The 15498-nt window shown below is 58.0% G+C and overlaps 1 protein-coding gene across 2 annotated transcripts; it reads left to right on the top strand.

Moving 5' to 3' along the window:
• The first annotated feature begins 1133 nt into the window (after positions 1-1133).
• Positions 1134-15128, top strand: FOXJ2 (forkhead box J2). Of its 2 annotated transcripts, XR_014493036.1 has the most exons (12): positions 1134-1446; positions 7769-8125; positions 9450-9524; positions 9895-9963; positions 10388-10528; positions 10674-10872; positions 11642-11926; positions 12179-12280; positions 12408-12611; positions 13130-13228; positions 13516-14087; positions 14198-15128. XR_014493036.1 is itself a non-coding variant. In XM_083367334.1 (11 exons), exons 2-11 carry the CDS (start codon positions 7793-7795, stop codon positions 13593-13595), a joined length of 1587 nt encoding a protein of 528 aa, XP_083223460.1. In that variant the 5' UTR covers positions 1134-1446; positions 7769-7792; the 3' UTR covers positions 13596-15128. The 2 variants fall into 2 exon arrangements, 1 of the variants encoding a protein (XP_083223460.1); XM_083367334.1 differs by having other exon boundaries at positions 13516-15128.
• Positions 15129-15498: the final 370 nt, after the last annotated feature.

Below are 15498 nucleotides of genomic sequence, written 5' to 3'. Positions count from 1 at the left end.
TCCCTTCGAGGGAGTCACTGAACATTCTGCCCCCCCCCCTCTCCCGGCACGGGCAGACCGCCTCAGAGCTCTCCTCCCGCGACGCCACTCGGCATCTCCGCGCGATGTGGCCGTGAAATCTAATCGCGTCACTTAGACACACCGGATTTTTTCGTGAAGGGCTTTGAGTGTGACTGGAAGAGGCAGAAGCAGCGCTTGAAGCTCCTCGTGGAATTCAAGCGCGGGCGCAACCGGAGACGAGCATCCTTCCCGGCGAGGCTAGCGAATCTAAAAGCCGCCCCCGCCCCGGACAGCGGCCAGGCCCCGAAGCGAACTTCCCCCGCCCGGCCGCCCGGAGAGAGACTGCCCCCCCCGCGCCCCGGAGGCTCCCTGCCACCGCCCGAGGTTGCCCGGAAGGGGCGTCGGGGCAGGGAGGCCGGCCGCGACTCCACCGGCTCTCTACGCCGGCCGCCGCGGCCCACGTTCCGGGGCTGCCCGCCGCACGGGGCTGGGAGAGGCGCCCGCGCGCGGCCCCGGGCGGCGTCGAGGGCGCTTAAGGTGGCCCGGCGTCTTCAGCCGAGCGGGCGCTGCCGGAGGAGGCGGCGCTCCGCGTGTCCCGGGCACGGGCCAGCCCCGCCGGGAGGGCCAAAGAGGAACAGGGGGCGGCGGCGGCGGCGGCGGCGATGCCTCCCGGCTGCTGCTGGACGCGCGGCCCCCCGGGCGAGCGTGAGCCGGTGAGCGCCGGGGGGGAGGCGGGCGGCTCAGCGCGGATGGGGGGGGGCTGGAGCGGGCCACGCTGGGGGTGGGGAGCGGCGTCTCTCTCCTCCTGCGGGCGGGACCGCAGCAGACGCCCCGGGGGGGTGAGCGGGGGGGGCGATGCGCGGGGGGGGCTCCGGGGCCGCCCCCTCCCTCCCTCCCTCCCTCCCTCCCTCCCTCCCCGGGTGGGGGCTCTCCTCCCCCCCCGAGGGACCCCGCAGAAGCTGCGGCTCCTCCGGGCGGAGCGGGCCCGGCCGCCTCCCCGCCGCCGAGGGAGCCTCCTTAAGGCGGGGAGGGCGGCGGGTGACGCGGCCCGCGGGGAGGCGGAGCAGCGGCCGGGGAGGAGCCGCGGCCTGCAGTGGAGCCGCGGCCCAGCGCGCACCGAGCCCGAGCCGAGCCGAGGCGGCGGCGGCGGGGAAGGCGGCGGGGAAGGCGGCGGCGGCGGCGGCCGGGCGTGCTGCGCGGGAGGGTCGGGCCGGGCGCTGCGGGGCTCCGGGGCCGGGCCGGCTGTTCCTGCCGGCGTCGTCCGCAGCGGCCCTCGCCAGGCAGGAGGCCTCCGCCGCGCCCTTCCTGGTCCGGCCAGGCCGGGCCCGGCGCTCGCTCCGCCGGAGATGCGGGCGCGTCGGGCGCCGAGGGCCGGGCGGAGCAGGCGGCCGGGGCGCGGGGCGGCGAAGGCGGCGAGGGAGGCGGCCTCCCCCTGAGCAGCGGCCGGTGAGCGAGCGAGCGAGCGAGCGGGGCGGGCGGGGAGGGTGGCTGGGCGCCGCCGCCGCGGCCTCTCCCGCCGGAGCCGTTGGCGCCCCGGCCCGGCCCCGATGCCCTTGAGGAGGGCCCGGCCGGGCCGGGAGGCGGGTGTGGGCCGCGCGGGAGCCCGAGGCGGCGGCCGGATGGCGGGGGCGGCGGGCGGATTGGGGAGGGGACCCCGCTGGGGACGCAGCGACCCCCCTTGACCCCCCAAGGCCGAAGCCCCCCCTCCCCCGGGACAGAGGGGCTGCAGAGAGGGGGACCCCCGGCTCTGGTTCCTGGCGGAGGGGCAGCGGATGGGATGCCCCCCCTCCCGATCTCCGTTTCTGGCCCCAGGAAAGCAAGAGCTGCTGCGGGACGGTTTCATTAAGTGGGTGGTGGTTTCCTAGAAAACTGAAAAGGTGGTTTCTTTCTCCCCCCCCCCAGAAAAGACATGCAATACGTGGGGGTGGGGGTTGTTCATAATGAGCTATTTTTTCCCCCTGCAAGTGGAGTTATGTCCGGAGTTGGGGCTTAGGGAAGCTGGTCGTCTGAGCAGGCAGGCAGAGGATGCTACAAGATAATGTGGTTTTTTGGGTTTGACTTTGGCCGCCCTTAACAGCAGCAGGAGTTTCTTTCAGGAGCCTGGCTGGCTGTTGGGGCTGCCTTCGTGGTTTCCCAACTTTCTCCCACTGCAGCTGCCTGCGGTGGAAAATGTTGCTGCTGCTGTTACATAATGAGCCCATCGGCTCCTGTGATCCCCAAAGATTTATCAGCACATCTCAATCTCCCTTCTCCCTCCGCCTTTGCTAGACATTTCTCCTGGTACAGCTAGAAAACGCTTCTTTCTCCCTGCAAACTTATTAAAAACCAGCTCATTGAATGGCCTGCCCTCCTCTGGACCAGCGTGGTCAGCCTCTTGCCTTTCTTAATGGAAATAAAAGTGGGGAAGGACCGATTGACCCCAGAAAGTCGATTACAAGTGGGTGGGAGCGTATTTTGCTTTTGGCTGGGTATATTCAGGTCACCTCCTCCTTCCCACCCCAGGGGTAAATTAATTTAGTCGCTGGAGTCCTCTAGTAAGGCCAGGAGCTGGATTCTGAGCTGAGCTGGTAGATTCCTGCTGTCTGTGCTTGCAAAACTGTGACACGTAATTCATACAGCATTCGTAAAATTCTGGCATTGGGAGTTGAAAAAACTTAAGTGGCAGAAGAGAAACCCCGTATTAATTAAGAAAGGGTCAAACGTATTAATGGTTATGTTTTCTATCATGCTTAGTAATTGCTTTCTTTTTCGGAATGACCTGTTGGCAAAAGCTGAAATAGGAATGGACAGAAGCAGCAGCTTTCATTGCCTTGCAAATTGTCGCCACCATCGGTTTCAGTCAGTTTGGCACAGTTTCTCCTCTCCTGCCCTGTGCTCTGCAGGATCCCTAAGGGGCCCACCAGCCCCAGAAGTTGGAGAGCCAACACTAAGCCAACCCTCCCCCTCAAACCGCTAAATAGACCACTCTGCATTAGAGCTCTGGAACTCTCCATCAGTCTCCATCACACCTCAGTCTAAATGGCGGTTACAATGGGGAACACAACACGCCGTGTATTCAGGCTAGCTATGTATATTATTCACGGCTTTTGTTCTCATATCACCTGAAGCTGAAAGCAAGCCAACCATATCGTGGCTTAGTACAATGTGTGAATGCAACAGAGTGTACTTCTTCACAATTGCTATTGTCTAGTAGTTCGATGTTTAGTCTCTAAACTGACCTGCCTTAGCTCTTAGGGCTAACTACTTGCAGTTTTCCGTCTTAACCATACAATTCTTCAGATATTTATTCAGACACAAGTTCTATGCACACAGTCTAGTTAGGACTCTTGCCAAATGGCTTACAATTAAATTACAGCAATAGAAGAAGTTGCTTTAACAAGAACAAAAGATCGTAAAAGATTATGTTGATTTTTAAAAATGAGCACTTAAATATCTCTTTTCAGATTTCATTTCAGTTCAAGGAAATATTTTATCTTTTTATCTACAACAGAGGGGCCAGTTCACTTCCATAGCAGCCGAAAGGCAGTTTTAAGACAAACTGGCAATTGTTTGGGGGGCTTTACAAAGACATTTTCTGCTGGATTCATTGTGCTAGATTTTTTTAACTTGTTTCATTAAATGGGCAGGTACTTTAAAATCACATACCTTCTGCTTAGAAGAATGGATAACAATTTCTCATTTTGCATTGAACAACAGGGCAAGGGGCATGTGCAGAGTGCCATTCCCCAGTCACTCATTCCTTGCTCCCACGTGCCAAGAATTCCTCCACTTCCTGGCAGGATGAGGTTCCCATTCCAGAACGTAACAGCTGCATCTTCTGGTCTGGGGTGCCTCGTGGCATTTGCATGGTTTATATCCAGATATTCAAAAATATGCTGTTTTCAAAATAACACAAAGTTTGCATATAGAAGACTTAAATATATCTTAAATTAGCTTTTTAATGGATGTAACGAAAGAAGAGGGCTGGACAGGGGCCCGTGGCTGTGGGGAGAAACGCTGCTGGGTCTCTGGAGGGCAGGAAGGCAACCCACCCGCCCACCTCCAGCGCCTTCCGGCTTGGCTGTGAGGCTGTGAGGTGGCGTTCAGGGGTCTGCAATGGCAGGAAGAGCCACCACGGGAAAGACATAGATGCACCAGGTCCCTCTCGTAAGAGCTTTGATCTCTTTGATCTCTGTACCGATTAATTTGATGAGACCATCGCAGAAGGCCTCCTCTATTGTGAACCGGCTGTGGATTCACAGGCCTTTCAAGGGGCTGTCCTATTGTCCGTAATGGCCGAGTAGCAGCCCGGCAGAGTTTTCATTGCAAGTTTCATGACACTTGTAGACAGATTGCAGAAAGCATTCACAAACGCTCAGGGCTGTTTTGTAACATAGTTTTTCTCAGCAGGAATCCACATTTAAACTGCTAGGTTAGATTTCAGACTAAATAATCAAAACATGAACAAGTTTTGAACTTCATTGTTGCAGTTTAGGTATCTTACCATTAAATCTTGCAGCTGTCCTGTGTTGAAATCAGATATGAATCCGTTTATGTTGCATTCTTCTTTTTAGTGATAAAAGGGAGAGAATTATATTCAAGCTTGAATGTTGTTGTTCTTGTTATTATCCACTCCACAATCAAAGGTATCTGGGCAGAGTAAAGCTTATAAACATAAAAACAGCAAAAGAGTAATTAAAGCAAGCTATCCTAGTATAAGACAATTTATATTAATGTGTATAAAAAAATGAGAAAACAACGTCCCTAATGTTAATTTTTTTGAACCAGGACAGCAATATGATGACTTCAGGTGCTTCCCATCAGCCTTCTGGCAACGGGCAAGGGCTTCTGGGAAATGTAGTTTAGTGAGCAGCAAATTGCCGGTCATCGGCTTAGATTTTTCTTTTGTTTGCTTTCAAGGAGAAAATTGCACACCCCACAGAAGAGAGGAGTTATTCTGTTCATAGTCTTGCTATATAGACTATGTTAGGCTCCTTATTTTAATATCTTGGTCACTGAAGTAGTTTTTAAATATTTTATAGATAAATCTGACCAGAACAGCCTATTTTTCAAAATATATGTCCTTCGTGGTAGGCCCAGACAGTTGTGTCCTTGTGGGTTTCCTCAGATTGAATTGTGCGTTCCAACCCTCAAGGTTCTCCAAACAAGGAAGTCTAGTTCTAGTATCTCAAACGTGGTGCCAGGAGATTCCGCCCCCCCTCCCAAATTTAGTGGCTTGTTACCTGCTTATGCTAATCTCTTGTGCTTCCTTTCCTGATACATTCATGTTTATTTTCTTTTATATTTATTTAGCTTCATTTAGTTCATTTTTATCCAAAGGTCCTTGGTGTTCCCCCCTGGAGCTGGAACTCTCTCTCTCTGATTCTCTTAACTTTTGGGTGGGCTTTCTTCTATCCTCCCCCCCCCCCCCCAGAGTTTATCCGTTCTGCTTTCAAGCACTGGAAGTCCGGTCTTGTTTTACATTTTACCAGTTCACAAGGAGTGCTGAAAATGGCCTAACTGATCTCGAAAGGGTTAGCTGGTCATCTCCTGGTGCTTCAGACCTGGAAAGCTAATACTGAAATAAATAGTTCAGTCACTAAGAATAGACAGGGCAGCATGTTTCGTAATAATAGCAGGGCTGCTCAGCAGACTCCAAATGGGCCTTCACGGTGCCACTGCTTCTAGTCCAGGGAGGCCCCCAAAGCATCCGAGGAGCAAGAAGGCTGCTTGTGTGGCGGGAGGGAAGCTCCCTCCCTGCCTGGGCCCAGGGGTGGAGAGAGGCTCGTGGAACTCAAAGGTTGGAGGAGACCGTGGAGGTCTCCCAGGCCAGGCCCCTGCCCAGGGAAGGAATCCGCAGACCACCTGAGACGGAACGAGCGGCCCACCTTCCATTGAAAACCTCCAGCGACGCGAGCCCAGCAGTTCCACCGCCTGGATTTTCCTCCTTATTTTAAGTTTGATTCTCCCTCTGTAAGGCTTCTTGTCCCACCCTCTGCACCGTGGCATCCCTTCAGGTCTTGGAAGGTTGTCGCGTGTCCTCTCCGCTTTCTCTTCCTTAAGCTAAACATAATTGCTCTTCATCATTCTAAGTGGAATTCAGCCTACGAAGCCCCTCACGATCCTCGTGACGCTTCCCTCGCTCTTTCCCGTTCTTTAGCATCCTCCTCATTTTGGGATGACCAGAACTGGGGTGCTCTCATCGCTGTGACGTAGAGTGGAGCGTTATTCCTCTCTATTGACGCAGTTCGGGATTGCATTGCTCTTTCGGTAACTGCAGGACGTTGCTGGCTCCGATTTAATGCGAGGCCGACCCCAGCGCCCAGATTCTCCTCACAAGCGTGACCACCGCATTGTCTGTCTCTCTGTGTTTCTCAACCTTGACCACTTGAAGTGTGGACTCCAACTCAGCCCGGCTGGGGGATTCTGGGAGTTGAAGTTCACACATCTTAAAGTGGCTAAGGTTGAGAAACACTGGTCTGTCTCCTTCTCTGTCCACCAGGTTCTTCCTACGTAAGTGCAGAACTCTCCTGCATTTGTTCAAATCAGCTCCCCCCACCCTTTGGTTTGAAGGATATTCTAAGCTTAGTCATAACTGATTTAACTTGAGTTCATTTTTTTCATGGGTGGCTAATTGTCTTTGAATTAAGGCTGTGTTGAAAAAGCTATAAGGGTTAGTAGTTTACCGATATGAGAGAATGCATAATTCAAGGCCCAGTTGGGTCACGAAACGTCTGCAAGAAAACAAGCCAGCTCAGAGAGCACCAAGGACCCCTCATGTCAACCCAGAGCTGCAAATATTCTCCTTTATTATAAGTTATATTGGAAAGAGAGACCTAACGCGGGCCTTTTACGATATATCATATAACACAAATCTTTTCTTAAAATCCTGAGGTGCATTTGAAAGCAGTTTTCTCTTAAATCTGAAGGCTGCCATCTCCGTCTGTAGGCCTCATACCAGGCGGGGGCTTTCTGAGGCGGCTTTGTCGTAGTCGAGGAGGCCTCAGTCCTGACTAAAGAGGCCAGTGACGAAATTAATATGCCAAGTCAGAATTCCTTGCTCTTTTTCTAAATTCTCCTAAACCAGTGAAGAAACTCATAGGTTAGGATGGGTAGCAGGCGGCATTTCAAGGCATCTGCAGCAAACGTCATTCTCATCTTGATTTCCACCCTTAGAGGGCTCGGTTGAGAGCCCCCCCCCAAAAAAGGCCTTTGTCTTTAGGAGTGCAGGCCTTCCTCCAGAAGGGTGGGTGCTGTTCCCACAGGCCACAATCCGTGCCCTGCCCCCTTTGCGCAGGAGAGTTGTTCCTCTGCACTAGTAGCATCTCCCTGGCCCGGAAGGAGACCCCCTTCTTGATTCCCCCCCCACCCTGAAGAGCCCATAGTCTTCCAGACGTGGCTGGTCTTGGCAGTATCATCTCAGCCTTGACGGGGGGCCCTGGGGACTACGGTCCGCTCTCGGCAGATTGTTTAAATATTGGGAAGAAGGGGACCCCTCAGGTGTGCCTGATATCTCGGATAAATTGTTCTGGCGGGAGGTGTCCCGGGTGGCTCCATGGCCAGCTCAGCCCCTGCGAGGACAAGGGTGGCCGGCTGGCAGGCGCTCTTTCCCAGGGGCTGGTGCTGCCTCCCTCCCCGAGGTCCTGGGTGTGAGGAAGGGCAGGCAGCGTCCCTGGTGGCTCTGACACGGCCTCCGACCTGGAAGCCTTGAGGAGGGGGCCCTCGGCTTTGGGCCTCCACAGGAGCCCCGGCCCGCTGCTCACCTCTCCCGTCTGTGCTTCTGCCTCAGCCACAGGTCTTGCCCTCCGGGGTCATGGCTTCCGACCTGGAAAGCAGCCTCACCTCCATCGACTGGCTACCACAGCTGACTCTTCGGGCCACCATTGAGAAATTAGGGGGGGCTTCCCAGTCAGGCGCCCCGGGAGCTGGCCGGAAGTGTCCACCTGGCTCTCCGACGGACCCTAACGCCACCTTGAGCAAGGATGAGGCCGCCGTCCACCAGGACGGGAAGCCCCGCTACAGCTACGCCACCCTGATCACCTACGCCATCAACTCCTCGCCCGCCAAGAAGATGACCCTCAGCGAAATCTACCGCTGGATCTGCGACAACTTCCCCTACTACAAGAACGCGGGCATCGGCTGGAAGGTGAGCACCCACACACACACACCGGGCCTGGGGCTCCCTCGTTGCTGTGGCCCGCCCCCAGTGCAGGGAGGGCTCGACTGAGCCAAAGCCAGGAGGCTGTGCGCATGAGGTGGATGGGAAGCCTTTCTTTATACAAGTAGTTATTTATTTAGAACATTTGTGTGGCTGCACTGTGACGGACCCTGGGTTGCAGGGCAAAAAAAAACACGGGTCAAGCAAACCTATAAGAAAAATAGCGCCCGGTGTTAAAACCGGCTGGAACAAGGAAGGGGCGACGGGAGGCGTGATGCCCGCCTCTTATCTCTCTCCCGTCGGGGACTGCGGGGTAAAAGAGGCGGGGGAGGCAGCTGCCCTTCGGAAGCCCCAGAGGCTCTGGGCCGACTCTCTGCGAGTCCTCGTGTTTCTTTATCGAGAGTTTGCTGCTGCTGGAGTAAAGCTTTTTCACCGCTAGCCTACCTTGTCTGCGCAACAGTAGCTGCTGGAGCCTGGTTTTCTGGCAGACAGCAGCCATAGTCTGAGGATTAAGGATTAAGTCTTGATCCGGAAACATTTTCAGAAGACGGGCTGATCGGGGACTGGAGATACGAGAATCGGGGGCTCCGGGTTGGAAGTCTCATAAAAAGAAAGGGGTGCAGAACTTGGCTGGGCAGGCAGGAGATTGTGGGGAAAGTCCTGCTCCTTTTCAGAGTTGGGGGTCTTCCTGGCCTGTCTTGCCTGGCCTGAAGAAGCCAGCAGGGCGGGAATCTGTCAACAAGCGACATTCCTTCCTTCGTTTCTCTGCCGAGCGTTTCTGTGCTGATTTGAGATGATTACAGTACAGAATAAGACAGATAAATGACACAGATCTACTTCCCCGAGTCCTTTTGGAAACAGTGTTTTTATCGGGGGGGGGGGGTGTCTGCCATCCAGGTCTCACCCAGGCCAGTCCCGCCCAGAGAAGGTCAGCCAGCCGCTGCTCCCAACAAAACTTGACCCACAATTTTTTGGCTGCTTGGTGGTGCAGAGAACGAGGGGACACCCCCCCCCCCGAAGGTTTCCAGAGCCTCAGGCCGCAGCTGCCTTCCCTGGGCCGAAGCTGGGGAAGGTTGCAGAGTCCTCGGTGGCCGGAAGCCCCCATGGAGAGGCCAAGGGGTTCTCGGGGCTGGGGGGTGGGGGCTTGGATTGCTGGGGGGGTGGCGGGGCGGGCTGAGGCACCGGAGGTGGGAAAGCTGCCGGGCTGACCCCTTTCCGCCAGCGGTGGGCAAGGCGTGGGGAGGGACGGTTGGGGAGGCGGGGCTGAGCAGCTGCTTGACTGCTGCAGTTATTCCTCCGGTTCTCCTCCTAGAACTCCATCCGGCACAACCTTTCGCTGAACAAATGCTTCCGGAAAGTGCCTCGGCCCCGGGACGACCCTGGAAAGGTGAGCTGGCTTTCCTCCACGAAGGGGTTTCTTCGAGCCCTTCGCCTTCTTTGGACCCTGTGAGGCAAAAGAGAAGGGTGGAGAAGCTCCTCTGACCCGAGGGGGCGGGGGGGGGACTTTGGAGGCAGCAGGCAGAGGCAGGAGGACAGGAGCTTGGCCCGGGAGGCCCCCTTCCCTTTCCGTGGGGGTCATGCTCTTTCCCCCATGGCAGCGGCCCTCCCGGGCCAGCCTGTTCCTCCCAAGAGGAAGACCGAAACTCGCTGGGGATGATGGGGCTGAAAATACCACAGGGGGCCTGGTTGTTGCCAGAGAGGGGAAGTGCGGCAGGCGGCCCCAGCAGAGGCTTCATTCCCCCCCTTTGTCTTTTCAGGGCTCGTACTGGACGATTGACACCTGCCCCGACATTTCCCGGAAGAGGCGCCATCCGCCGGATGACGATGTGAGTTTGCCTCTCCAGCAGAGCACGGGGGGGGGGAAGCGGGTCCCTCCTTCCCAGGGGGCACCGAAAAAAGCGTTCCCAAAATAGTCGAGGAGCCCCCCCCCGTTCCTTCCACGTATATCCACAGCTCAGTGGTGCATCCCCCAAACCAGCTTCCTGCTTAAAGAAACACAAGAGATGCCATTGATTGAGCAATTGCTTGACCATCCTGTTCAGTTGACCACTTGACCACTTTTCTGAAACTTCCAGCCCTGATCAAACCGTGTTCATTAAATGTTCGGCCAGCGGCCTCTGGAGGCTCCCTCTGGCCCCCAGGGAAGTAGCAGGGAGGGCCCTTCCCCCGGAGGCCCCTTCCTTGGGAGACTGCGCCAGCCCTTCTGGCGCCTCCCCGCCTGCTGAACTGCCGCCTGCTTGGGTTTTCCAGCTGTCACAGGATTCCCCGGATCAGGAGGCCAGCAAAAGCCCCCGGGGGTCCGTCTCCCTGGGCCCAGAGGCATCGCTCTCCCCCGAGTCCAACCAGCAGCTCTCCTTGCAAAGCACACCCCCTCTGGGCAGTTACGGACAGGTGCGTGGGAGGGCGGGGCGCAAAAGACATTTGGCTGGGTGGGGGCACGGGGGACGGTGAGCCTTGGCCCCATCCAGCAGCCCAGAACAGGTGCCCCCCCCGGTGCTCTCGTTTCACCCCACACACACTTGCTCGTCCTCTGCAGCAGAGCACTGGGCCGGGGGAGGTGGCGGCCACGGTGGCGGGCGGACAAGGCCGTGAAGGGAGCGAGGTGCCCCCTCCGCACTACAGCACCAGCAGCGACTTGAAGTTCTCCTACTCCGAAATCAACTTCCAGGACCTGAGCTGGTCCTTCCGGAATCTCTACAAGTCCATGCTCGAGAAGTCCTCTTCCTCCCAGCACGGTGAGCAGCGGCGGGGTCTTGGCGGGTCTGGGGAGGGGGCAGGAGAGGTGGGCCAGCAGCACCCGGCACCGGCTCCTCGGAGCCACCTGGGGGCCGCTGGATGCTTGGAGACCCTCTTGTGGGGATGGGTGGCTGCCATGAAGCGGCCCCTTCACTCTGCCTCCCCCCCTTCCTCTCCCTCCCCTTTGCCTCCCTGCTCATTGGGGGAGGGCAGCAAGTGCCCGGGAAGAAGCCTGCGGTGGGGAAAGGCCAGTGAGGGAGCAGCAGGCAGCCTGGGGTGGGAGGTGGCCTTCCTCCTTTGAGGGGGGGGAGGAGGAGGGCAAACTCTTCTGCCCCAAGCAGCCCCAGACAGGTCAGCCTTCTGAAGCCGCTTCCTGGGCCCATGGGGGGCACAGCTGGCAGGGCGCCCTGTTGAGCCGGGTCGTGGGCTGTGGGGCAGACCTGCTTTTCTCGGGAGGAAGCAGAGCTGGCTTGGGGGGCAAAGGGGCTCGCTGGGCCGGATGTGGCATCCAAAGCAGGAGTTGCCACCGGAAGAGCCAAGATGGCAGCCGCAGTGGGGCCAGCAGAGCTTGGATCACCCCACTGTGGTCACCCCCAGGGCTCTTGACCACACCCTGGCCCAGAAACGGTCAGAGACAGGAAACGGGCGCTCTCCCTGCACCACAGCTGCACACCCCCCCTACAAAGGGCAGCTTTTGGCTCAGCATTTTGGGCCCCCCCCCGGCCCCTGTGTGCCCCGTGAACGTTTCCCTCCTGATCTTCCCTTCAGATTTCTCCTCCCTCCTGGGGGAGATGCAGCCCTCCAACCACAGCTACTACATGTACCAGCAGCCACAGGGGCCCCCCTCCGTCGGAGCCGTGCCACCCCTCCACACTCCCACCTCGGAGAGCTGCCAGTCCCAGGGCAGCAAGCAGCAGGCGGGGGACGGCTACGGCCCCCCTCCCGTGATGTCTCTGCACCCCTCCGCCATGCAGCACGGAGGGTACCACCAGCACCATCATCCCCACGCCCACCCACCGCAGTCGCAGGCCTCCCTCAATAACGCCGGCTTTGGTGAGTTCCCACCCGGGGAGACATGTCGCCCGACGGTTCATTTTAACGGGACGGAAAGCGAAATTGCTCCCTGAGGGGGGAGGAGCCACACCATGCTCCGCCCGCTGCCCTGAGCGACACTGCGATCGGCCCTGGGGTGCATTGGGGCGCACCCCATGAGCCCGGGGGAGGAGAGGGCAGGCCTCGGGGGAGGGGGCGAATGGGCAGCTCATTCCTCTGCCGGCCTTGTTTTTTCCCCCCTCCCCCCACCAGCTTTTCCCTCCGACTGGTGCTCCAACATGGACTCTCTGAAGGAAAGCTTCAAGGCGGTCAATCGACTCAACTGGTCCAGCATCGAACACTCCCAGTTCTCCGGTGAGGGCATCTCCCTCCTGGGGGTGGGGGGAAGGGAGGGAGGAGAAGGGGTCCCGCCCTCCTCCACAAGGGGGTGGGGCCCTTGGTGTGGGCGGAGCAATGATGGGCAGTTTCCCCCCTCTTGCAGAGTTAATGGAGAGCCTCCGCCAGGCCGAGCGGAAGAATTGGTCCTTAGACCAGCACCACATTGCCAACCTCTGCGACTCCCTGAATCACTTCCTCACCCAGACCGGGCAGCTCCCTCACCTGGGGGGGCCCCCTCCACAGCCCCCCCGCATCTCCGAGTCCTGTGCCATGAACAGCAACAAGCAGGAGCAGCCCATGAGCCAAGGTGGGCAGGGCGAGGCCAGCAAGCAGGGCCGGGTCCTGGGGGCGGAAGCGGGAAGAACGTTTCCCTGACCTCTCGGCCACCCTCCGTACATTGAACGCGGGGTCCTTCTGGGGCGGCCTCGGTGACGGGGAGCAGGGCCGCTCTTCCGCAGCGGCTCAGTGTTGGGGAGCCCCCTCTTTGCCTCGGGACTCTCCCCTCTCTCCCTTCCTCTTTTAAAAACGACCCCGTCTCTGAGGTTGGGGATAGCCCCGTGGATGGTGGGGAGGCCCCATTAGACATCTCTGCCCCCAGCTGCCCAAATGAGGCCCCCAACCTCTGTCCCAGTCCTGGAGGGCGGGGGGGGCAGAGGGGGCAGAGCTCCGGGCGACCCTAACCCTTTCCAGTTACAAAGCCTGCCACACACCGGATATTCATCATGGGGGGAAGCAAGCAGACACCATAAAAGACCACACGCGCCCCGCTGCCCACCCAAGGGATTTTCAGAGCTGACCCTCCCTCCCTGTCTCTCTTCTCCCCAGTAAACTCGTATGGTCAGCCGGCGCCTCCCCACCTGTACTCAGGGCCCTCTCCGATGTACTCTCTTCCCACCCAGGATTCGCCAGGGTACAATCGCCCAGGTAAGGAGACGCCCAAGTCGGCGCCCAGCTGGGGAGGCAGCCGGCCTCAGCCTGAGCTGCTGGGCAGAGGCTCCTCGCAGTTCCCCTGGCAGACTCTCCGGACGCCGGCCTGCCCACTCCTCGGCCGCCGGCCTTGAATCGAGGCGAAACCTCAGGAAGGTTCAGCCCTTTTTAAATGCTTTGGGCTAAATGGGCTACTTCCATCAGGGCTCCCTCGAAAGGGCGGGGGGAGTACGGAAGAATCCAGCTGACTAAACCACTTCCTTCCTTCCCCTCATTTTACTCAGGTCATCATTTGGTTTCGCGGCCCCCTCCCGGTGCCCCCGAGGAGATCCCTGACGATTTCAATTGGGATTTGATCACCTAGCAAGCGAGAGACTCGGCGGTCCACCCCTCCTGGAGGGCTTCCGCCCCGGGCCGGCCCTCGGCCTCCTTCCTTGCCTGTATATAGATATATATTCTCTACTTCAGCCAGAGAAGCTGCCACAAGATGCTGCCGAAGATAATCTTCCTTGCGCTCCTTGTTTTTACCTCCTTTTCTTCTTCTTCTTCCTTATTATTGTTATATTATTATTACCATCCTCATCATCGCTGTACCCAGCCCTTTTTGCTCTATCTGCCAGCTTCGGATTTTACGCGTTGATTGAGCACCTTGTCTGGATGCAAGTCGGAGGACGGCCCTGGTGCCGGAGGAGACTTCCAAAGAACAGAGGGCGTCATCTTCACCGCCATCATCATCATCATCATCATCATCCTCTTTGTCACCCCTTGCATTGTACAATCCCTCCTTCCCCTCGAGGTGGCCAGGGACTCTCTTGACGGCTGCTGAAGTGAGCGCGCCCGTGGATCTTGAGAGTCTGTAAGAATTATGTTCTTCCTAAATGTTGTGACGTATGTGTGTGTGTTGGCGGGGGGGGGGCGGGAGTTGGACTGGTCTGAAGCAGAAATCTGCCCGCTTTCTTGCACCAGCGAGCGAAGGGAGGCCAGGGCAGTGGCGAGATGGGAGGACCGGGCCTGCAGAGAGCGAGAGAGGCTGGAACAGGAAGCAAGGACGCCGCCGGTTCTACTCGCACGCAGAGGCGGCAGGGGTGTGCGGCTGCCGCTGAGAGAGAGAAGGGCACTGGTGGCCGTCCCCGTTTTCGACTCCCTGCCGTTTTGCACTTCGGCCCTTGGCAGATGAGGCACTGGAGGGGTCTGCTCCGCATCAGGTGGACTGGACAGCAAGGACCACTGGACAGACCCCTCAGGGCTCGTCCCACCCCCCTCCGTTCCTCCCCAAAGGCGGCAGGGCTCTCGTTTTGAATACGCAGATGAGACAGACAAATCAAGAAGAATCGTACTCTTCTCCCCGTCAAGGGTTTTTTTCTTCTAACTTCTGGATTTTACTTTTCCCCCCCGCTCATTTTGCTGGAATGTGTTGTGACTTGTGATGCAGAAATGGAAGAGGTTTTTTTTACACCCCCTCCCCCCCCCCCGGCCTTGTATAGCTAAGCAAGTGATGCTTCCTGTGTGGTGGATAAAGTGAAGCAAAAAGAGGAACGTCATTCCGGGCAGAACTTGGAGGGTGCGGATTTGAACCTCTCCTGCAGCGAAGTGCCCGTCTCTGAAGGAGACGGGAAAGTCCGTGATTGAGAAGGGAAGCTGGACGCCCCCTTCCGCTCCAGAGAGAATCGGGAATGGCAGAGGCTTAATGGACGGCACGCGCAGATCCTTCCGAGCACGGGCGCCACAAAAGGTGCCCGCCCGGGGTTCCATTTTGAACTGGCCCTGGCGCCCCAGCGCATTGCTTGGTTTCCCCTCCCCAGTGTGTCTCTCTCGGCTGGACCTCTCCGTTGCCCTGCATGCCCTTCCAGCTGCAAGCCTGCTTTGTGGGGGTGGGGTGGGGGGAGAGCGGAACCATCGTGGGGGGGGAGGGGGCCGGTTCCCGCAGCATCCAGCTCGCTGCTGCGTGGGAGGGAGGGAGGGAGGGAAGGGGGGGGAGTTTGGACAGGGGGGCTTCGTCCGGTGGTCTCGGGGGAGGCCCTGAGCTGGATGCGCAGGAAGCCCCCCTTCGTGAGAAGGCTGCCCAGGGCAGGATGCAGGAATGGCTTCTACAGATTTCGGGCAGGGTGGCTTCTGAGGAGGGCCCCCCCAAAGGGTCACTCGGGGGAGGCAAGAGATCATCAGGCTCTCCGTCCACACAGCTGCTCCTTCTTGCATATGTAAATACATGCCGGTCAGTGTCCGAATCTGCCTTGTTCTCCCTTTCCTTCTGAGTAAAGAAACGGGGT

Source organism: Vipera ursinii, assembly GCF_947247035.1.
Source record: "Vipera ursinii genome assembly, chromosome: 7".
Taxonomy (NCBI): domain Eukaryota; kingdom Metazoa; phylum Chordata; class Lepidosauria; order Squamata; family Viperidae; genus Vipera; species Vipera ursinii.
Note: the sequence above shows the minus strand (reverse complement) of the source record. Positions and strands in the feature narration are given on the sequence as shown.